We start from the raw sequence: 24,472 nt of genomic DNA, 5'->3' as shown, positions 1-24,472 counted from the left end.
TTGGCATGAGGACACCATGAAATTTTGTAACAATAACAAAGGCACCAAACATTCCAGATTGGACTAAATGTACCTCCCTAAGGAAGAAGCAGATTTTGCTCATCTGCTGTCATATCTTTGTTATTCAGAACTCAGAACTGATTAACATGATGTGATGACTGTGGAACAAATCAACCTTTGCCTCCAGACTTCTGGACCCCACTGTGTACTACCACTGGTCATGTTTGTGTGACAAAGTATACCACTCTTCCATGAGCCATTCAAGACAGGCTGTTGGTTGAACAACCCCTTTGAATGTCAGGCAGATGATGAGATTAACTGTGCATCATTCTCCTGGCTTCCCTCTTAATTCTGTAGCTAATAACCCAAGGTCTTTCACAGATAAACCTGCCTTGGTTCTTCATCCCTGCTCTGACTGCTACCCTTTCTTTCACAACTTTTTAAGCTATCTGACATGCATAGTCTTTTCTGATCCATTTCCTCATCTGTTTCAGCTGTTAAAGGAAACAGCAAAGTGAGATAGATACTATACATGGAAACTGAAAAATACCTCAACCAGCTTCTTTAATCCCCATTTTGACTGCCCCAAGTGCCCAAGCAGGACCTTGTAGGATACCTGTCCAATTGCTCTTTCAATATTTTAACAGGAGAAATTCTTTCTCTGCTGGGACTTTTCATGAATCTGTTCCTATTCTTCTACCTTCTCAATTTTCCTGGATGATCTCACATAGTTGACAGTATCATCTATATGCTGATGATATCCAGCTCTACCTCCCCACACCTGAACTCCCCTCTTCACTCTATCCAATCCTCCATCTCCAAATTCCTGTCTGATATTTCCACATGGATATCCTCCTCCTCTCAAAATCAGCTGGCCAGTTCACATGATTGCAGGGTGGTTATTATTTTACATGGAGCCCAAGGAAGCTCATAAGGTTCTCCTCTTCTCCATTTTATCCTTAAAATAGCAACCTGTGAGGTAGGTTAGGCTGAGAGTTCATGACTTGCCTAGTGAGTTTCATGGCTGAGTAGGGATTAGAAGCTGGATCTCTCAAGTCCCAGACAACACCCTAACAACTACACCACACTGACTTTTTATGCCAGTCAAAAGTCACAGCAGCTTGTTAAATGCTCTGCAAGTACCAGTTGTGTGCCAGGCAGATTTACATTCATCGGGTACTGGTTTTGTTAGCATCCAAACCCAGTGAGGTGCAAACGTTAGTGTGCTTAACAAACAACTCAAAACAGATCATTATTCCAGATAATTTGTTAACCACACCAACCAGCCACCCTTGACAGGTTTGGATGCCTCTGCCCTTTGGTCCTCTGGTTTACCTTTCAGCCATCCAAAGGTTTCCTGTTTCTTAAAGCAATCTTGATGTCCCTTTTGCCTAGAATTCCCTGCAGAACGCCAGTGTAATGCTGCCATTCCAGCTTCAAATTCTTTCCCCAAATCCACTTTTTCCAAACCCCTAGACCTCATCCTCTGCTCAAATTCAGCCTAAAGCACATGCAACAAAGTATTTTCTTCCCTAGTTTGACTTCACCTTCATCTGTCTCTCCTTCCTCTATTGGAGACCACAAGCTCCATGAAGCTGATGTCATGAAGCAGTGGTGAAAACCTCTTTCAGCCCGGGGGGGGGGGGGGAATTCAATTTTACAGATGATCTCAGTTGCTACATTCCACTGGGTGGGGCTGAAGGCAAAGGGAGTTGGTCAAAGGCACAAAAGCCATTGCCAATTTAAAATAAAAATTAACGTATACATATACACACAGGTCTGAGGGCGCCCACGCTTTGTGTAGCACAAGGCTATTAATGGTGACTCTTCATGATACCTGTCTATTAGCTCTAGCCTGCTTCTCAAGACCGGTCACTATGGAACACAAGCAGGAGGCTGTAAGAACTGTGCTCATAGAATCATACGATAGTAGGGTAGGAAGGAGCCAAGAAGGACATTGGGCCCAACCCCCTGCTGGGGCCGGTTGTCACTTACACCATTGCATTCAGATAACTGTCCAGCTTCATCTTGAATGTCCCATAAGCATCTGGCTGGCCAAATTGTGAACAGATTGCTGGAATAGGCTTTTAGTCTGGTCCTATTCCTTTCCTCCCCATAAAACTATTAAAAACAACAGCAACAATGCCTTAGCAAGATTAGTACAAGTTCCTTCTTGAAGGCATTGTCCCATTTTGTTTTTCACCAAAAAAAAAAGAGAAAGAAATGCAGTCATAGAAGGTACTGAATTTGTAATAGAGCCCACGGCAGAACTGTGCTTCTCAATGAGTTTCCTGTTGTTTTTCTTCTCCATGCTCTCTTATTTCTTTTTTAAAACATTGTTGCTAGTTTATCCTGTTCCATTTTTGCCTTGAAATTGTAGATAGGGCATTGGCTGTGCAGAATCTCAGTGGTATTTCATCAGTTGAAATGAAGCGGAGAATATGCTCTTTCTTTATGAAAACAAAACAAACCCTATAATGAGAAACAGAGAACATATAAAGAAACAAGGAACACATTTTGTCTCTAGTTTATATTTAACGTAGAATAAAACTTAACAATGCTTTTGTTTGCAATCCCATGCATATTTACCTCTGAGTAAGTCTAACTGAACCAACCGAGGCTTAATTCAGAATCCAGATGCTTAGCCTCTTGCTGTAATATGGCCAGATTCTAGACTTAAGTGTCATGTGGCAAAACCTCATTAATTTTTCAAATTCTGCATTCATTATTTAATAATAGTTTTAATATGTAATCTCTTAGTTTTTTAATATATCAATTGAATGCACAATGTATGGGGCACCTTCAATGCAGGTGACTGCAAGCCTGCGGTATGTACAGCCACTTAGATATATGCTCTACTCAGCTTGGCAGGGTGCACTTCTGTGTAGGTATGCCTGAAGAGCAATCCTGTGGTTCCTATACAATGTCTAAAGGCCCTCTGAGACTTCAGATTCCCAGAACCAGGACCTCAGAGCTGGGGATCACTGCTCTGATCTACAATCAATAAAATCGTGTGCTTAGCTCTACACTCTAAGGGCCGAACTCAAGGAGGGACCTGTGTAGACCTGTGTCTATGAATGGAGACTACTGCCACCTGCAGCAAAATACTGAGTTTAATTCTAGCACAGAAGCTGCAAAAAGCAGGGGAGAGGATGTTGCTGACTTCTCCCCTGGTTCTCCTTCTATCTCCACAGCCTCTTTCTTCCCAGACCATTTTCATTAGATGAGATATCTCAGATACTTCATCTCAGATCCTGGCTGGGAGAAGCATGGCAGGTGGAAGAGTTCTGCATTTCACTCCTGTTCACCGTTGGATTCCACTGCACCCTTTTACCTCACTGTTTTGTGGCAGAGGCTTCCATTCAAAGACACTTTGGCAGACACAAGTAATGCTGCCCCCATTCTCTAACCTGATGACTTGCTGTTGTATGCTGCTGTATCAACCTTATCTGTACTTGTGTCTTCCAGGTGTGTTCAACTACAACTCCCAGCATTCCCCAGTCAACATGGATGTCTGGGAATGCTGAAAGTAGTAGTCCAACACATCTGGAGAGTACCAGGTTGTAGAAAGCTTATGGAGTGTTGGGGATTCAAAGAGGCTCCCAAATTAAAGGAGGCTGACCAGCCAGACAGGCAGGGTTTGTAATTTTCTCCACCATTGTGTTGCGTATCTCATTTTTATTACATGTATATCTACAGATTTTTAAAAAATTAATTGACATGGTCAGTTTTGTTCTCTACATAGCACATAAATATGTGATCCTGTTCAGATATTGCAAAATATTTACTACAAACTATCTCCTCTACCCGACATTGGTTCACCTTTCCACCTCAATACACATAGTAATCTAGGGGGATATTGGCTATACGCAAGAATGCTTTTTGCACCTACGTCATCCAACAACAGTCATCTGTTCCCAGATTAACCTCATTAGTACAGGTACTTTGCCTTTGTCCCCTTTGTACTCATTCTTCAGAAGGGAATAACATTAGAAGATTTTGGCTGTTGCCATTGTTTCTGGAGTGAAACTAGATGTGACGTTGATTGCATGACAAGTTAAGTTAGTTGTAGTTTTTGTGACATAAATGACAACTGTGGGGAATCTTATCAGCCTCAGGAATGCAGGGAGGATTTAACTCTTTCATGGAAACTTCCCTTGGAATGCAAATGTAGGACAAAATTAAAGAAAAACTTCAGTCCAATTAAGAAAAAAATGCAATCCAAACCACTTTATTAAAACTAAAATATTGTAGGAAGTGGTCCTTTGCCAACCTTGTTAGCCCAAACAACTCATACCCCTATTAGAACCAAAGCTTTGTATTGGTTGTACCAGTTACATCTGGTTTCTTCTAAAGCGCAAAGGAACAAACAAGGAACTGATATCAGATAGTGATCATGCTGCAATTTCTACTGTACTTGATGCCAAGAGATTTCTAAACTCTGACTATAAACAGCCTCATGTTTTCCAGCAACTATAACCTACTTTCTAAAGTTTATTAACCCCACAAGCAGTGCCAGACCTAGTGATATAGCACAAGCAATAAAAGATTTGACCTGACCCAGGAAATTTCTTCCACAAAAAAACAGTCATATCATTGCCTATTCTGGTTTAGACTGGTCTTTGTTTTTAACACACCCTCGCCCGAGATGCTAACTGGCTGCCATACAGTAATTGTTAGTCCGCACTCTACCTTTGCATTCTGTCCATTCCCCAGCTTTGAACGTCTGATAAACCCTCTGGTTCAGAACCAACTACGTGTGGGTGTGGGTGTTCCTCATGACTCAAAAAGGCTGATCAAGTATGCACTAGGAGGATTAATGATGCTTCCAGATGTCTGCTCTCAAGGAAAAGGTTATGTGGAGAACTGAAAACAATCCAGCACTATATTCTCCTACCTCCCCCATTGTATTGGATGGTAGAACCCATATCCATTGTGCCATTTGAACAAGAACTTCCTTTCCCCACTACAGATATGAATGCACAAACCTGTTTCTACACATGATGGCCCTAACATAGCCTTCTCCAACCAATGCCCTCCAAATGCTTTGGACTTCAATTCCATTGGCCATGTTGGCTTTGGCAGATAGTAATTTGGCTTTGGCTTTGGCAGGGTGGGGATGGCTACTCTAGCAGAATTTGGATGACTGAAAAATGCAGTCATGTTCCTGCAAGAGGAGATACTGTGACCAGAATCACCATACTGAGAATAACCTAAGCCTTTGCATCATATTATTCAAGAATTTCCAATTTCAGCCCAAGTCAAAGTTAGATAAGTGACAATGATTGACAGTAACATGCTAAAATTCTTTGCAGCTAGCTTCTGGTATCAGATAATACTCAACAATAGGGAGAAAATCGGTGCATTAATAACCAGAGGCAAGAGGAATTTATTTGGACAGTCCCTTGCTCTCTCTTTCTTGCATGGCAAAAGGAGAACTTGAATAAGGAAAATTACGAGAAACAGCAAAATGCAAGCAGATCAAAATGAACCAGAGTTGTTATAGTTTCTTAACAATGTACTCTCTGAATATTTCATTACTGCTTTCATGTTCTTCCTTAAACAAACACATATCACCTATAATTACAACTGAAGCTAATGAAGCCTTTGTTAGAAGGGTAATTGGGTTTCCTTAATATATAGTGGTATTCAGAGACCACAGCAATTACCTTAGCAGAATATTCCTCTTTAAAAAGAAAAAACAAAACTATTTTTTAAGCCAAGAATTTCCTGAATATCTATTCTGCTGTGACTGTGGGCAAGTTATTTAATCACTTGTATATTGCTTTTAAGCTAACCTAACAACAACCTTCCCAATTATTTTGAGGAGTTGGGTACAGGTTTCACAGCTGTTCTCTGCATGAGAATGTTTTTTAAGCCAAAGATCAACCTGTTGCCACAAGAACAGTGCTTTGCATTTGTTTAATTAAGCTCACACCCTAAAAAGTCAAGGCAGGGAATATAATTTTGCCCAGAGAAAAATATAAAAGGAAAGGGGTTGGAACAGAGAGAGTCTGCTGATGGCCAAGCAGTATCCTGCAGTAAATTGTACTCTCCTACAGGGGATTCAATAGACTCCTGGGGGCTGTTAGCTGTTAAACAGGCCTTCAGATTTTTTTCAAGTGATTGTGTGTGTGTGTGTGTGTGTGTGTGTGTGTGTGTGTGTTTAAAGTTTGGCTTTGAACTTTGTATTGTAATCTTTTAATTATGTTTAATATGAAGTATTATTTTTAATGTGCTCTTTTGAACCACCTGAGAGCTTCAGCGGTTCAGAGGTATAGGAATTAAATAAGATGGCTGTTCAGTCCTCAGGTTTTTGAGGATCTAGGGGGAAACTGACCAGGAAGGAAGAAAAGGTTTGGCAGAATCCCAAGCTGCATTCATGGACCAAATTCCTGAAGGTGTTCTGTATGCAGTAACATTTGAAGGCACCTTTCCGACCTCAGTTGCTAAGCATTCTGCAAGATCTGTAGCCTTGTTGGATGCGACGGCAGTGCTACCATTCTTTACATTCCTGACTTTGAATCTTGGGTACAACAGATTCACAACAGCATGAATTGGATGCCAATAAAATTCTCCCCATTGCTTAATAAAACCTTTAACTTTATTTTATTTTGTAAGTGGAGAATCACTTTCATTCTGAAAAAAAATCAAATGTGTTTATCCTGGACATTTAAGGTAAGAATTTCTGACAAAAGTGCACTGTCTGATTTAGATGCAGGGAATGTTAAAGAAATTGGCTTTAGAATCCTCAGAAAGTTTTACAGCTGCTCCCAGAAGACACTGTCAAGTATCGTATTCAGTACACTTCTGGGTATTTTCAAATCCCCTACTATTACTGTTTCCTCTGTGCTTTTAGTAAGCTGTCAAAGAAGATCACCACTTCACCCCACTACAGTACTTTGGTGTCACTATTCTATTCTTTGAAGATTGCAGCTACAATATGAGTAGATGTTACATGTTGTATAACTACTTGTACTTGCATATAGACCTTTTGAGGGGTATCCAACTTCATCATATCACCAAGAAACACGTTTAGCCCATGGCATGCATATCTTTTTGCAATAATATATGAATACTTCTCCATTATGATTCTCCCAGGTCACTTTCATATTATTTGGATTGTCAGTCAGCAAAGCAAATACTTTACCACTCCCAATTTTCTGTAGGATTTCACATATTTTACAGCTGAAATACTCTGCAGTATGCCTGTTTCCTCTTGTTTTGATGGTTTTGTAAAGGTGTTGTTGGGGTGTTGTCATTACAAAGTTTATGATTCCTTCTCTGCTCACATTTGTCCATCCATCTGTAGTGTTTTTCCTTGCACAGATTCCACTACATGTTAATATTCAGATTCTAAAAGATGTTTGCTCAGAAAAAGTCTGCTGGGCAAGTGGTATATAGTCTTGGCAATTTAAAAGCTTCCAACCAGTACACATTTTAAGTTATTGACAAGGGGGTTCCAGAAGAATATAATGCTCTTGCAACTCTTGGTCATTTTTTCCCTGTTCTGCAGGTGTCACATGGCTGCAGTAGAAACGATTGAGAATTTTTTGGATGCAGGTGTTTGCAATGTTTGTAATGCTTGAAGATTTCTTTGCTGTGGGGAAACTCAGAAAGAGCCGAAAAAGGGCTTTTGGAATGAGAACACTGGAAAAAATTACCTGCATCTTGATCAGTATGGTCTTCCTCCCTTAGAAAAAATGGATTTGCAAATATGGTCAAATGAAAGGATTTTTTGTCTGCTGGACACATCTTACATAATACAAGGATACATTTTCCCATCCTAGTAGCATTTTAAAATGCATATTTCATTTGGCAGTATTTTTTTCCTCAAAAGAACTTGCAGTGTAGAAATGCCTTCATTCGCTAGATGTCCTGCAACAAAATGGTCAGAAAAGGAAAAATAACTTAATGACTAACTTGCTGGTAAACACTAAGTTATGTTGGAGAGTGGGGGTTGCAACAGAGCAACAGAACAATAGGAATTTAATTCTGATTTACATAAGAGTTTAATGCAGTTAAAATATGTTTCAGTTTTCTGATTTCAGATAAATTTAAACCCTTACCTTTCAAATATGTATAATTTCAGCTCCTTTTTGTTGATCTTTACTTGTTTTCATCCTTTGAGAACTAGTCAAGAGGTCAGAAACAGTTCCACCAAGCTTGTTAAAACACTGTTGATGATTTATAACTAATTTGAAGCAATTGGAAAATTTGTTGGTATAGAGAACTATAGCCATTCTTTTTTTGAACTTCAACAGAGTTTTGACTGACAGAAAGATATAAATTTGTGATCTTTTTGGAAATATACAGGTTATGAAAAGATTGCTTTACTGGTTTAAAATTTCTTGGCAATTTATTTCACTTTTTTTCTTATATTGTTGTTCTTTCCATATCTCATCTATTTAAGAAAAGAATAGAAAAATAAAAAGAAGCCAATCCACCAATTATACCAACAAGAAAAAGCCCACAAGCAAAGAAGAACCTGAAACCTTCCTTCTCTTATGACAGTGCCAAAGACCCCTAGAAGCAAAAATGCTTCTGCCTTTGAGAGTTGTAGTCTCAGTTTACAACCTAGGACTTGTTTGCCTTCAGTGTGCAAGAATTGCAATGATCTGATACAGTACATCAGATCATTAAATAGACATCTTTTACATAGCTTTTAGAAAACATTTTGGAGGAGTAAATATGTGAAGACTTGCTGGCAAATCTGATATTCCATAAGTCATTGTTCCCATTTTGCCATTTCAAGGAAAAAATGTAGAAGGCTTTGGAAAAAAATGTTTTATTTTTCCATTTTTTTCTCCAGATTTTTTCCCATGCCTTCTCATTTCTAGCTAGGAAGACTAGTGCTACTTTCACACTGAACAGGAAGTTTTGATATGCTTTTCTGTTCAGGAGAAACAATCACCAGCCTGGAGATACTCCAGTAATAAGAAAGCCTTCCCTCCATCTTATAGCCCTGGTGGATTCTCATTCAGTGCAAATGAATACAGAGCTGGATACCTGTTTCCAGCTTCTGTAGCAGTGACAAAAATGCACAAAGAGAGGACAGCAAAAGAGCCATACACATTAACCCAAAAGTGTCTGAATGACCAAGAGGTCATATTACTGGAATATATAAGTACCTGAATTCTTATCCCATCATCAAGTGGAGAACTCCATTTCTTTTTCTCCCTTATTCAACATGAGTTAACACTTTTGCAGCCACAGTGCAAAGCACAGACAACCAGACCAGAACCCAGGAGATTTAACTAAGATACTATAGCTTGCTATCTCCCCTGCAGATCTTTTTCTCTCCTGTATATTTGTTGGGGGAGGGAAGATTTATATACTGGGCACATATTTTTGCTCTTGTCATGAACTTATTTTATCTTATAGCATGGAAACAATAAAAGAAGGTGAGGGGTGTGGGCAGGCCAGACCTGAACAACTAACATGTGTGCTATAGAAATCTGAAGAATAATTTGCCCAAGGCTTCCAGATACTTCAGTCTTAAGATTATATAGTTCAGTAGAGTGAGAATATGGGAACAATGCAGATAATAAACAAGTTGTTTTAGCAGACTCCATGCTGAGAATAGTTCTGAGCAGGAGAAAATATATGGTAGGTCTCTAGCTGATCAATGCCCCCCGCTGCTTTTGAAATGGAGGGTGGATTTGTTTGTTTCCCTTTTCTATATTCCATGCAGGGTTTTGATCATCTGTATTCAACACTATATGGGGGAGGGCTGTGATGTCTCCTATCATATTTCAGATTGCTCTGTGTTCTCTAAAGATTTCCTTTGCCATCAGGCATCTCCGGTTTCTTTCTCATGGCTTCTTATGTGTGGTCCTTCCACAGTCATGGAATGGCTTTCCAGGGACAATAGCTAAAGGAGCAGTTTTCAGTGAAAGCAAAGAATTCCTGCTTGCTTTCATGAGACATTTCACTATACTATATTTATTTGTGTATTTATTGTTTTTATATACTGTTCAGCAACCATACATGGCTGCCAGAATGGTTTACAAAAAAGCAGTACTAAAAATAGATGTTCATAATTACATTTGCAACGTTCTATAACAATTAACAGGAAAAAGCAATAATCATAATTACAAAGGACCATTTTTTAAGTAAATCTAAACATCTCTCAGCCGCCAACCTACCCACCTCTTGTCCTCATATTAACAGTGGCCACATAATCCTACCTCTGCTGGACATAACAATAAAGTTAAGTAGAAATAGTTAGATGGATTCAAATAATTAAATACTAAGAGAACAAAATGAAATAAATACTCAAAAATAAATAAAAATAACAAAATGCCTGAATCATACAAGTCCAAATTATTCCACAGCCATCACAATACTATACAATATAGAATACAATTACGATGATATAATATTACAATCCTTACTTCCCAGAGGATTGCCACCTCCTTCAAGGGAGGCAGGACCTGCCCCTCCCCAGAGGCATTCACCACAAAAGATCAGCTTGCCAAATTTCATTTTGTTATTGTGCATGTATCATTGGAGGCAAAATATTGGTAAGATATATCTTTTCAGCCTCACATGAGGCATGGGTCCTTAGGGTAACCACTGCAGGATTTCTAAATGCCTAATATATTGGGGGTAATGTTATGCATGTATAGATGGAAAAGAGCCTTACAACTCCCAGCATGACCCCAGCTAGCATGACTGGCAGGGAAATGCTGAGTAGTGGGACTTTTTTGCATGAGCAAACATGCATAGGATTGTGTTCCAGTTAGAGTGTAAGCATAAGAAAAGGGGCATCAATACAAATAACATATTAGGTACCAGAAAATCCATCAGGAGTCCTGATGACTTAATTTCAAAGGTATCTTGTAAATGCTTCCTTCACCTGTCAGATTATATATTGGCTGAATTGTTCTTATAATCTCAGCCATCACAAACATAGCATAACATAGCTATTTAATCAAAAGCCCCATCTCTTAGTCAGAGCTGCCAAAGGAAAGCTGGAAAGCCATGAAAGAAAGAACACAACATCTTAAAACTGTTAAAGAGAAATCCATCTCAAATATTTCCAAATCCGCTCTCAGCAAGTGCATTCTCCCTCCCTTGCCTTTAAGGCCAGTTGCTACATTCTTACGAATGGATTTCATTTGCAAGCTTCCTGAACCATGCATTCTTCCTTGCTTCTTTGGTGGGATTCAAGTTCCTGAGAAATTGTCTGAGATTCAAAAGATGCTACGCTTGCCTGTGCTTCATATTTTGCCACAGGAGAAGATGTAAGCTGCAGGAGAAGATGTAAGCTGCAGTTGTTTTTCAGTTTAACTAGAACTAAACACCTGCTGTTGTGCTATGACTCAGGGGCAGAGGAGGGGTGCAGGCAGCAGCTACAATATTAAGCACAGAGCAGCACTGCAGTAACTGTGCCCACAACTTTACGAGTATCACCAGAGTATCTAGCAGCATGCCCTCTCCTGCTAGTACCTGCTCAAACCCTTAGGTCGTCTTTGAGGGCCCTCCTCTAGAAACCCCTGACAAAGAAGCTAGATGGGTGACTACAAAAGGGAGGGCCTTCTCAGTGGGGTCACCTCACTTAAGGAATAACTCCCAAAGGAGGTTATCCTGGCACCAGCACTAATATCTTTTCAAGGTCAGTCAAAGACCTTTCTCTTCTTCCAGGAATTTTAGGGACCTGTTATCATGGCTCTTTTATCCATTCTATGCTGCTTGTTTTGCATTATATTTTTGTTATTCTTTTAAATAATTTTGATTAAAACACTCTTAAATATAAGTGTTTTAAAATGGCATTTTAGTTGTTTAACTGCTTATAACCCACCTAGAAGACTTTAGCTATTTTGCAGATTAAAATTGTATGAAATAAATAAATGAAATAGCACATAATTGTCATAGGGGCAGCTTGAGGCTTGGATGGTTGCCTTGAAGCACTTTCTACTTACCTTCTGTGAGCAGAATAGTGAATGCACTTTACAACTATGGAATGTTACTCCTACATAACAGTAGTTGCGCTTTACTGCTGTGTAAATCTTGACAGATAACACATTAGAACATAACCTGAGAGGAAAGAATGGCATTGTAAGAAACTCAGTTTTCCATGCTTTTGAAGAGATAGATAATACTTTCCATAGGTTAGAATACTTCTCATAGGTATTAGGCAGTTGTCCCAAGAATCAAGAGGCAAGATCATGGTTGCATTTACTAAAATGCTAAAAATGATCCACTGGGATTTAAACTTCTAGACAGGCATAATAATAAATAGCTAACAGTACAACATGGAGGTTAATAGGTTATTACAAAATGAGAAGAATCCAGTCAACTACAGAAAATGGTCTCTATTTGAAGGCAGTGCTCATCAGGAGTAAGAGAAGATTTATAACTGATGGCTTCAATAGGTTGCACAAAAGCAAAGCAGAAGATGCTGAAGGAGTATGTCTTCTTTGGGAACAGCAAGGCAAATAATATTTACTCCAAAACTATTTTGAAAAATCTCATCAACATTTTGCAAAGTGAGTGCATAGAACATACATATATTTAGGGACAGTAGAGAAATCTGCAATGGATTCAAATAAGTTTGAATGTCTATGAATATGATCTACAGATTCTAAAGTGGATCAGCTTCTGCAGACCAATATTTCTTGGGGAGGAGGAAATATGCACTAATTCATATTAACTGGTCAGATTACTGCATTTGCACAAGTAATGCAAATTAACACAAGTAGAATGAAATTCTGGTAAATTCAATTCAGCCAATGTGCAGATAATAGAATGAAAGATGCCTAACAATCTATGAAACATAGACAGAATGAATTTAACAAAATCCATACATGCCTGATCATGTTAGGGGACAGATTACTGTTCAGTGATAGAGCAAATGCTTTGCATACAGAAGGTTCCAAATTCACTGTCTAGCATCTTTTGTTCAGTTCAACTCAGGTCGCATGTGATCAGGAAGAACTCTGCCAGGGGCAAAAAGCAGAGCTGCCCAGATGGTGGAGAGCAAGTCAGGCAATTTGCCCTAGGCAGTTGCAAAGGAATGGTCCCCCCGCTTCTTTTTTAGGACATACGGTTGGCCTCTTCAGTGATCGTGTCACTTTGCTCACCAGGACCTCACACATTCCTGGGTCTTGGTTGGAAGCAGCTGCAGAATCCTCAGTATCAAAACTTCCCCAGATTCCATAATTGTCTTAGCCCTTAGAGACCACTGAGACCACTGAGTGGACAATATTGTACAAGATGGACAAATAGATTGGCTTGGTCTATGGCAGCTCCCTATGTTCCTATCAACCCAAAATCAAATCAAGCATCACAAATCTAGTTTTCCCCAAATTACAGCTCTTTTATATCATGGAGAACACGCACACACACCTATTTGGACTGGCTTCTATAGCTTTAATATATGAAACCTTACATGGCCAAGTCCAGCACTCAGAAAGAAGCACCTCTTTCTAGATGAAACTGAACAACCACTGAGGTCTGCAAATTAATTCTCAGTGAGAGGTCCTGTACAAGATTAAGTAGTTGGACCCCACACGACCTGTGAAAACTTTCCTGAGACTGCTTGCTTATTAACTGAAGTATGCACCCACTTTGGAAAACACTGTAACACCAAACCAACATGGAATGTTTCATAAAGAAAATGGCAAGATAGAAAATATATTCAGATCTCTTACGCAGTGCAAGCCTTACCCAAAGCTTCAGGCTTGCTGCAAACTTGGAAGGGCACTGAGGCAGCTGGCCGGGCCAGCATCAAGGGAAGAAATTATATTATTACTAGTATTATTATTAAACAGATTTCTATACCACTGAGCATGTTAAAGAAATATCTCAAAGCATTTAACAGGGAGATTAAAATAGATCAAATCCATTAAAATACTGGGTGCATTAAATACATAATGATGGTTAAATTATTTCTAAAAATATAAAAATCAATACTCCCAACACCATAGCTAACAAACCATCTGGGCAGCATATTTACTGTGTAAGGGCCTGGGCAAGGAGATGGGTTTAACTCATGCCTAAAGTATTCTACGGTTGGTCTTGCTCAAATACTTGCAGGGTACATTGTAGAAAAGGTCCACTTCCAGGTTTCTGCAGCATGGAAATCTGCAGGTCGTGGTAAAGACAAGATGCCCCCTAATTATCTTAACATTTGCATAGGTGCAGACTGAAAAAAGGTGATATGTCAGATAACTGAGGGGCAATCTAGACTAGGTACTTATAACGTAATGCCTGATTCACTGGTATGTCATGTGATACTTACTCCAACCTGTACTCCTTGTGCTATTTTTGCCAAGACATCTCAGATTTCTTCAGAGCCAATGTATCTCAGTGTGTCCTAGATTTGCCTAAATGCTCTAAATGTCCTAAATGTTCTGGGTCCAGGAGAAGGTTTTATTTCAGCTGTTGAATTGCAAGGTGGTTCTGCCAGGGCTTAATAAAATGGCAGCAACTTGGAGATCCTTCCTTTCCTGCCTTCCTGCCTCCCCCATGGCTTCTCTCTCAGGCCTGCAAATGCCCTGTCCCCTCAGCTCTGAAAAAAATAAATGTTGTAGGATCTTTTCAAGCTTCCCTGATTATCTCCTTTGTCTATGTGCTCAAAATACATCTAGCTGAAACACATTTCTACTCAGAAGTTAATAAGATTATCTTCAATGGCTTTATTCACAATTAATTCACATGGTCCTGAGCAGAGTTAACTCATGGAAATTTCTGCATCACAGGAGGTCATGAGTGTTTGTTTTGGGGTGGAGGGAACAGAGATGCTGCTGCTCCCAGTGGCTTGAACCCATTAGTTAGGAAGACTGGAGCAAGCAGCACTGTCTTTCCCCTTCTCCCCTACTCTTCTGGGGAATACTCTGAAGGTGGCATGTGGGTATTGACAGCTGCCTCAGTATAGACCCTGAGCAGTCCTTCTTGGCAATGAATAGCTAGCTGGGACTCTTGACAGCTTTTATCTATGTCTCTTTCAAAGGAGAGAAAGTATTTCCACAAACATTATGTGGCCTTAAGGCAACAGTGTCCTTGCTGGGAGGATGGACATCTCCCCTCCCTGACACCTAGAGAATGAGAGAGAGAGAGAGAGAGAGAGAGAGAGAGAGAGAGAGAGAGAGAGAGGGAGGGAGGTTTATCAGGATATACAAATTTTATTTTTCTTTCTGCAAGTTAATGGAGCAATGCTGTCTCACTGAGTTGCAAAGCAAAGACATAAAGCCCCAAAAAATTGTCTGGGGAATCAAGGCCAACCCCACCACCACCAAGGAAACTTGTCAGTGGGTCTCTGCCACCATACATTTCTCTGTAACACTCAGTGAGGAAACCTGAAGCTCTGAGTTTCCCAAAAAGCCAAAGACCTCTTTTGCTTCAGCATCCCTCCTCCAAAATGGTCCAGAGCTTATCTGCCCACTATCCAAAGTATGGTCTGAACCAGAGATTTTCATTATGCATGGTTTTGAAGGTAATAATAGTCCTTTCTTATACTCCCTTGACACGGATTTCTCACTCCTTGAAAAGTGCATAGATGAACTTTGGCAGGAATTTAGGGCATGAACTACAGTCTAAACACAGTTATGTCACACCAATTCTAAAGAATAAAATTAAGAAAAGGGATTTAGTTAATTTTGACTGGATTGAATAATGGCTAGAATCTAAAGGAATGTTTGTGTGTACCTTGCAGACATGATGGAAGTGTTGCCAATTTCCCATTATAGCTGCAGCCACTTTCATACTACATTAAAATCCATTCCAGTCAAGGGTCACCAGGCCTTCAGGAGCAGATGTGAGGTGAAGCACAAGGGCTGTGTTGTTCAGGAGAGGTTGAAAAGCCCCAGTAAGAACATGGCCCATTCGTCCATGGCTACATGAATTTCAGACATAAGACTGGAAGTGGTTAAAATGAGCGTTTTGTTGTTAATACAAGATCTCTGGCCATCATTTGGCTTTAAAACCCTTTTCTTTCCTAGCTAAAGAATGTAATCAAAGCAAATGTAAAAATGAAAGGTTCTTAAACACTGAAAATAAATAATGGACAACTAGCTTCTCCTAGTACAGCAGAAATAGTATCATGGAAAAGTGGCAAAAGATACATCCGTTACAAGTGATGTTGGTGAAAATTATTCTGAGCAGATAGGAGGACGATATAATTACTCAGGATGAGCAGATTTTCTTTTATCCCAATAAATCACTTTGGGATGAAAAGATCGGAAAGACAGGTGCAAAACAATAGCATAAGCCTGTTTCTGGCATATTTACATAATTTCATATAAAGGAGCACTGGAGTGTGAAGTGTAAAACGAATGTGTTGGATTCTGAGAAAGAGCACATTATATGGAACAACTTAACACTTACTCCTGAGCTATACAGTTACTTAACATTTCTTGAAATACATTTGCATCATGACAAGGAAAGGGAGCATTGATTTGATTTGTAAAATGGAGAGTGGGCCATCTGAAGGAAGCAGAAAATACGTGACAATTGCTAGCTATTTGCCTCTTTTATGAAAAGTGCTCCCTGCAGCTGTGTCTTGAATAGGGTTTTGTTTTTGTTTCTCTTGCCTGCGATTGTCTATAGGGCACTTTTTTCAGGGCATCACAGATGTCAGATGAAAACGATACACCCAGATAGCTTGTTATACACATCCTGTGACTAGATTCCCTCCTATTTTCTAATAACATGTCTGTGTGAAGTTCTGGGCATGACAAGTTCCCGGCATTGCTTGATATTCCAGGCATGCTGATGGTGGCATGTTAGGTTTAGAGGAACAAGCAGAAGCTCAAAAATGAGCATATTCACCAAGCAGTAAGCGAAGCATCAAGCGATGGCCTGCACATTGCACGTGTCCCTGCCAGCAAATGGTCAGTGAGCAGCCTCAGCCAAGGATGGGTGCATCTGTCAAGTTCAGTTTCACTCCACTTCCAGTTTTCCCAACCTTCAGTTCATTTTGCCCCATGGATACCTCTGAGAGCTTTTGAAAAAACAGCCTGCAGAAAAGCTCACATGTATTTTCACACACATTGCTATAGCATACTCATTTTTGTACTTGTTTCTTCCTAATGCATATATATCAGCGAACAAGTTTTCCTAATGCAATACATGATATATGTTGTTTTTGGTAATGTGCTCGTTTTTGTATGCTTTTTTGAGAACTGCTTTGCAAGATTTAGTAAAATGTGAATACTACAGTAGAACTGCAGTTTGGTTTGTGTATTGGCTATGGAAGCGTAAATTAGGTGTGAACTAAGCTAATTTCTCCCTCATCCCTTGTCCAATAATTCCATGAATGATGGAGTCGTGCCATTTAATTGAATAGGGAGGGGGAAAGCATCTCCTGCTGAAAAATGGCTGGGGTAGGATGAAGCGCAGGCTTTTAAAAGGGATTTTGGGGCAATATCGTTCTTGGTAGGAGGACTGCCCACCCCCCCATTGCAATTTTCAGGGGGAAAATTTCAGGGTTTTTTTTTTTTGCTTCCCAATCAATTGAATGGAAACATCCCTCCATGTACTTGAAAAGAGAGGAAAAGGGATCACTTGCTGAAAAATGCCTGGAGTGGAACAGGAGTCTTGCCCACCAAGGACATGTGGGCAAAAGGATCCATGACAGAGGAATGTCTCCTCTGCCTGTGCAGCCACATTTCAGCCGGGAGCTGTTTCCTCTCTATTTAAGTGATGGAGGAAGTCCTTTCATTTACCTGAATAAGGGGAAGAGGAGAAACCAGACTATGCTGTCAAGTTCTTTAATGTTTCTGTCCTTTTAGAAATGCTACAAAATGCATAGTATAGACAGTCACACGGTTTTCTGGCATAAAGTATGCAGCCATACTCCATGAGATTTTGAATGCTATATTTCTCTATAATAATGATAAACAATCAGTAATGAGTAAGTTTAAGATAACATCTGTTCACAGAAACTATTTCCTGCAATTACATCATTCAAATTTAAAAACCCAATTTCTCGCATAACTTGCTATATGGGTGAAACAAATCCTGTGATGGAGATGAAAAAGTGTTCCTAGAATGACTTGTGAAAGTGAACTGAAACATACCACGGCCCTTGCTTTTCCTTTACTGATGACGACAACTTCCCATTTCTGTTTAATTGTAAAAGTCTTCCCCAACCTGGTGCCCTCCAGATGTTCTGGACTTTAATTCCTATCTGCCCCAGCCAACTTGATCAATATGCAGGACCACTGGGCATGGTAGTCCAAACTACCAGGGTATCAGGCTGGGAAATGTTGTATTGCCATACTAGCTATTATGAGGTGGGTGCCTAACAGCACTATTTGAACTCAGACTGGGAATTAGACCTTAACAGTGTTCACAGATATTTGAAGCCCATTCTCACCCATGCGGGACCACCACTTACTACAACCTTACCTGAATGGTGTAATCCTGTGGCCAGATTGCTAACTAGCCCTAGAGCCTATGGGGTAAGTATTTAGCTTGCATGTGCATGTTTCATTATTTTGGGAGTTCCACTGTGAGATCTCCAAGAAGTTAACAGAAAGAATTACACTGATTTCAGGTTAACTTTCATTGAGGCTTAGAGCATGCTTTCTCATTCAACTTGGTATAAAAAACCCCAGGTTGAGCCTAAGAGTTCTGAGCCAACTCACATGATGAGACTGATAGACTTGAATCCGGACAATTGGATCCATCCAGAATTCTCTTTATAAGTGCTTCAACACACAATTGGCAACTCAGTCCACATTACTGTACCATTGCAAAAAAGATATTTGACCATAATACTGTTATTATATGTGCCAGAAGTTAGAATATTTTTGTTTAAAGGATGAAGGAGAAAATGTGTGGAGAAAGCTACTAATATTGGCTACATTATTCTGCTTTAGATTCCTGGGAGCCTCAAATAGTCCCTAAACCAGGAGACTGCATCTAGTCGGGGATTTGGGACAACCAATAGGAAAGTTCTGCTTAGAATCCAGAGATCCATGTATGTTCCAATGTGCCCATGAAGATCCTATGCTTGCAAGCTTACTATTCACTTAAACTGAATAACATATACATATCTCATACCATAGGAAGTTACCCAACCCAGTAGAGTGATTAGGAAGGCAACTTGCAAGCATGGATGCACTGTACATGAAAAGTGAAAATCAGGTGATGTTCCAGATGCTATTGGCCTGCAATTCACATCAGCCCTACCCAATACAGCCAATTGTAAGTGAAGGCAGTAGTATCCTGAGATTTCCATCCCAAGTTCTATTCCATTTTAATGCACTTGTATTGGCACAAGAGGAGCTTGTGCTACTTCTCGTTCACCTCTCCGCTTGATTACCACATCTTATCAATTTCCAGGGATATGCAGGAGGTCCCAAGATTTCCTGACCCTAATCCTACCCTAACTCGGAGCTTTGCCCCATTTTCCTAGTCATTGCAATGCACCTATCATGAAACACTGCTGCACAGAGCTCTGCATTTCCAGGCCCACAGACACTCAGGGGGATCCAGGATTTCCAAACCCTGACCCTAAGGTGAAGCTTCATCCCATCCCTGACAGACATTGAGCCTGGCTGTGCCCTGGGAAACTGCTCTCAGTTGAAGCACTCACAACCATCATCATGACCACTCCTTTTGCATACCCATTCCCATTGATTTCTGGTATGGAATAGGTGCAAAGGGAGCCCCTCTTCTCTATCCTTAACCATTACCTGAGATTGTCATCCCGTATCTCAAGCCACATTGATGCACCTATGCATGGAACTCTCCAGGTTTTCTTTCTGACCACTCAGCTCTCTGCCTCACATTGAGCATTTCCAGGTTCCTAGCATTCCCTGGGATACCAGGACTCCCTGGTCTAACCCTGTTTGGAGTTTTTACTGCATCCCCCATAGCCATCAAGAATTGCTCCACATTGAGCCATGTGGCACAACTGCATCACTCACCCAGTTTTGTTGCTCCATCTTCTTGATTTTCAGAGCCCCACAGCGGCACAGGGAGTATTGCATTTCTACACCTAATACTTCCCAAGGATTTTAAGTTCAGTGCTTCTACCCCATGTAATTCAAGGACATTCATACGTACAGCAATGCACTCTCAAGTGGTTGTTGTTTTTAACCTCTGAAGTTGCCTGCCGTCTCTCATGAATGTCCATTCCCCTGGTCATGCTCAGGGATCCAAGATCTGCTAACCCAATACTAAACTGAAGTTTCATCCCAACCCTTCAGGTCATATAGACTTCCTATAGATTGATACATCTCTCACAAATGCACCTCCCAGGAGTTCTTTGCTTGATTTGGGTACCCAACCCCCTTGATTAGGTAGCCCATGCATGGGAGCTCTGATTTCCCAACCCAAACCCAATATTTTCACCCCCATGCTCCTACCTTATGGACAGTCATGCCAGTGTGGAAATGCTGTTCTCCAGCTGCTTTTTTGGCCATGAACATGCAGGCCCCTGGACATGCACAGGGATTCAAGATTTCTTAAACTTAACCTGGAGCTAATTTTTTGCACTCACCATTCAAGGCAGGAAGAATTCCTGTGCATCCAGACAAACTGCCCAAGGTAGCGATCAGGATCTTCTCTGTGACCACTCAGATATTCTTGGACTGCAACTCCTGCTTTCCTTTACAATTGGCTCTGTTGGTTAGGGCCCAAGAACAGCATCTCAGTGTCACTAGCTGACCACCCTTCATGCACATGGCCCATTATTTTTCTTTCAGTCTTACCATTTGCCTTCTGGGAATTTAGTGTTTTGTGGCCAGCCATGCCTGACATGGCTGCCATTTTATGAATAATGCTTGCCAGCTTGTTGAAGCACCCACAAAACTCTCAAAAATCCAATGTTGGGAACTCTTATGTAAAGGAAATCAAGAGAATTTTAATCAAATCAAGACAAAATTTGATAGAACTGCAAAGCCTTATTGTGATTTTTTTACCCCTTCCTTCCTTCCTTCCTTCCTTCCTTTCTTCCTTTCTTCTTGCATTAAAAACTGCCCAGGAGCAACTGAAGGATGATGATATGGACTTTATTGTCAATAATGATGAACTGACTCAGAATTATGAGGCCTCTGACCTTTCTCCAGTGCCAGCACAGAGCAGAAAAAAATCACCCTATCCTGCAGGTGAAGAAAACATTTATGAAGGAGACCTTGGCTTAGGAGGCTATGAACTCCAATCTGAACCTGTCCCAGGTCAATCCCAGTTGACTTCTTCTGCCTGAAATCCAGTGAAAATGTGCATCACAGGCACAACGAGGAGCTCAGAAGCCATGTTTATTATGCAGAGTTAGTGAGAAGCTTGAAAATGTATTAAGGGCATAAATTGAGGAGAAGAAAAACCTTGCTGGATCTCTCCCTGGAGCCTAGAGGAACTGAGAATTTATTATCATCTCTATACATTATACAACTACATTTAATTTTTCTGACAGTGGCAATTCTTAATAATGGAATTGAGGGCACTGCCTGCTACTGGGACATTACATATGCACTCCTATTCTCTGATCAGGCTTCATCATTCCTGTTCCTATCTTACATACACACAAAAGCGCTGAATGTTATTCTTCTGATTAATTCAAGAGAGGAAAGTGTGGGAATTTATTTAACTAGGACATGTTCCGAAGATCACAGGCATGTTGACCCTTTTGATCTCTTGCCAGTACACTATCTTGTGGGGATGAGGTGGACAGATTTTTGTACAGCAAGCTGGGGGCAGAGGCCTGTGTCCCATCATTTTGCAATGCTTTACAAGTCTTTCAGTATGTGGCAGTCTGCTAACTAAGGGTTAATAATGCAGCAGACAAAAACTGGGCATTGATATATGAGCTACGGAAACCTAAACAGATCAATAAGAGAGGGTTTTATATTATTATTTTGATTGAGCATGATCGCCAGTATAGACAGCAATTATGCATCTTTCCCTAACCCATTTGTTGCCAGTCGTGTGCAGTAGATTCATAATACAAAGTCCATGTGCTGGCTTGAAGCAATCTTTCATCAGATTCCCTAATGTTCACTGTTTACTTCTGGAATCTTGAGTGAGTGTGTGTGTGTGTGTGTGTGATGTATAGGACTTTCAAAATAATGTGTGCACAATCTTTTGCATCTGCTGTGCAGTTTTAGAAAAATGCAGAAAGGAATGAGAGTCTTAGACTAAAAACTGCCCTGCATATAGTGTGGAGTAAAGGTGGCCTGACCTCATGAGCACAAGATCATCACTGTACCAACCCACAAATTAGGAAGGTTTGCAATGATGCCCCAATGCACTATATTTATAAACACCCATTTACTATATTACACAGTATTATACGGACTATAGTAGGGTGGGACAGCATGGCTGAAATGTTTGATGTTAACTAAATGCTACAGATAAGGTGACTAACTGTCTTCTTAATGATATCTGAGTCTTATCAGGAAGTCCACTGTGGGCAACCTGTCCTCATCCTGTCCCACTGCTTCCTTCCCTAGTAGCCCTTTTCATACTCATCTGAAGCTGCCTTATAGTGAGTTGCTCCATTGGTTCATCCAGTTCAGTGTTGTCTACACAGGCTGGCAGTGGCTCTCCCGGGTTTTATTGCTGCCTAGAGACAGCAGGGATTGAAACGGGGATTTTCTGCATGCAGAGCACATCCTCTTCAGCTAAGCTGCAGCCCCTCCCTAGCTGTTCCTGTGTGCCACAAAGCCTTCCCCTGGTGGCATTCTCAGTATCTGGAAAGAAAGGAATGGGTGCTGAAATACAACAGCTCTGTGGCGAAACACAGTGCAAACCCAGATGATGCAACTATTAAACTGCAATACAGTGTTTATCTTTGTTTTTCATTTCACTGTGGTGTGCTGTTGTTTACAGTGCATTCTGTCTGTTTGCTGACTTCTCCAGCATTAGAAGAGCATCCAGTGTCTACAAATGTTTGGCTCCTTGGAGCCTTATGTGAATGTTATTTTGTTGCCATTCTTTGTCCTCTAATTATTTCAATCATCTCCCCCATCACACACACAAAATGTAATGAATCATAACAAAAATAGAATTCAAGATCTTTTGCATCGCTATTTTGGCTTATAGAATGTATTTCTACAATTTCTCCAAACTTTGCCTCCAGAGCAGGATGAGCAGACAAAAATATGAGGCCAAGATAAGAAGTTAAGGCATTCCAAGTATGCAGGTAATAGTTCTCATGCCTCCAATCTGATCTGTATGATTTTTATTCATTCACACTTCTTTAGTGCAATAAGTAAAAGCAAGGCAATTGCCCTCTTTGTAACACTGTCTTCCAGACTTATGTGCATTTTGATGTAAACTGTTTTCAGTGCAAATAACATAGATTAGATGTTGTACCATGCACCTCAAATCAACACAAATTTACACTAACAATGTCATGCAAACAAGTTATAGAGTCACCTCTGACAAGTTGTTTTTTTCCTTTTATTACCCATGACCCTTCAATACTTCTTAGCCTAGTGCTATAAGGCATTGTTGCAAAATACATGCCCAAGCAACATGTACTTAAAGGCACATCTCCTTGGGAACCTCCTTCTGTGCTATCATACAGCTGGAAGTACGACAAGCAATCCCATGGAAAAGGGGATTCAAGATCTCAAAGTGTAACTTACATTTTACTTCCTTGTGCACGAACCAAGGACAGCCCTACCAACTGGTAGAGTGAAGCACTTGCTTCAGGCAGCAGATTGGGGGGATGGGGGGAGCTGTGGCAGCCCATCAGCCATTTCTCCTGAAACTGCCAGCCATTTTCCTCTGCGTGCTGCACAGCCCATTGTACACACCCTAAAGGAGCATAGGCCACCACCAGTGTTGAAGTCAAGATCCATTCAGCTTCAATAAATGAAATGGGTATGGGCTTGTTGAAATTTTCATAGGCAACAAAATAATTTGCCATGAACCGTTGCCCTAGTCCAGCTTGGGGTTTCCCAAATTTGCTTTCTGGCTACTCAAATGTAACACATGTAGATTTCAGGTGAGATGAGTGGCTGCATCCAAGACACCCTCAAAAAATTCAGTGCAATTCTTCAATGATAGAGGTTACACTTTAAGGCCACAATACAAGTACTCAACTGAAATTAATGTACATAAAGATGATTACATTGGATTATCACTTCTGTTTCTCAACTCAGGAATAAAGTTTCAAGTTGCTTATTGCAAAGCTGTAAAAAAGTTCCCACTATACAAGTTAAGCTATAAACTAAAGTTGATTAAAGAAGACCTCATGATTTTAGATATCATCTGTAATCTGTAAGAATAAATGTCAAGTTATTTCAATGAAACTCTGAATGATTGTAAAGTGGAATGAGTTGGAGTTCCATCATCAATGGAAACAGCAACAAAAACTTAAATATAATCAAGTTGTAATCTTGCTTCCAAATCTAATTAATTGCTGGTTGTGTATAATACCAAAGTAACTGCTTTAAGCATAAATTAAGGAGCAGGAATCCTATGATTAGAAACATTTTTAATTTTTTTGCAAAGCATGTACCAAATTGCTTCAAAGGATCATAGTCCCCACCAGAAAAAATGGCTTAGC

General features: G+C 40.2%; 1 protein-coding gene across 1 annotated transcript in view; it reads left to right on the top strand.

The window, feature by feature from the left end:
- SLC9A9 (solute carrier family 9 member A9) overlaps positions 1-24,222 on the top strand; it is a 332,462-nt gene extending 308,240 nt beyond the window's left edge. Inside the window, exons 15-16 of the mRNA XM_044432976.1 lie at positions 18,305-18,410; positions 20,942-24,222. Of these exons, the coding sequence (XP_044288911.1) occupies positions 18,305-18,410; positions 20,942-21,163 (328 nt within the window). The 3' untranslated portion in view covers positions 21,164-24,222. The remainder of the gene's footprint in view (positions 1-18,304; positions 18,411-20,941) is intronic.
- Positions 24,223-24,472: the final 250 nt, after the last annotated feature.

Source organism: Varanus komodoensis, unplaced genomic scaffold (genome assembly GCF_004798865.1).
Source record: "Varanus komodoensis strain SLA01 unplaced genomic scaffold, ASM479886v1 scaffold25, whole genome shotgun sequence".
NCBI lineage: Eukaryota > Metazoa > Chordata > Lepidosauria > Squamata > Varanidae > Varanus > Varanus komodoensis.
This window is presented reverse-complemented; position numbering and strand designations above follow the sequence as displayed.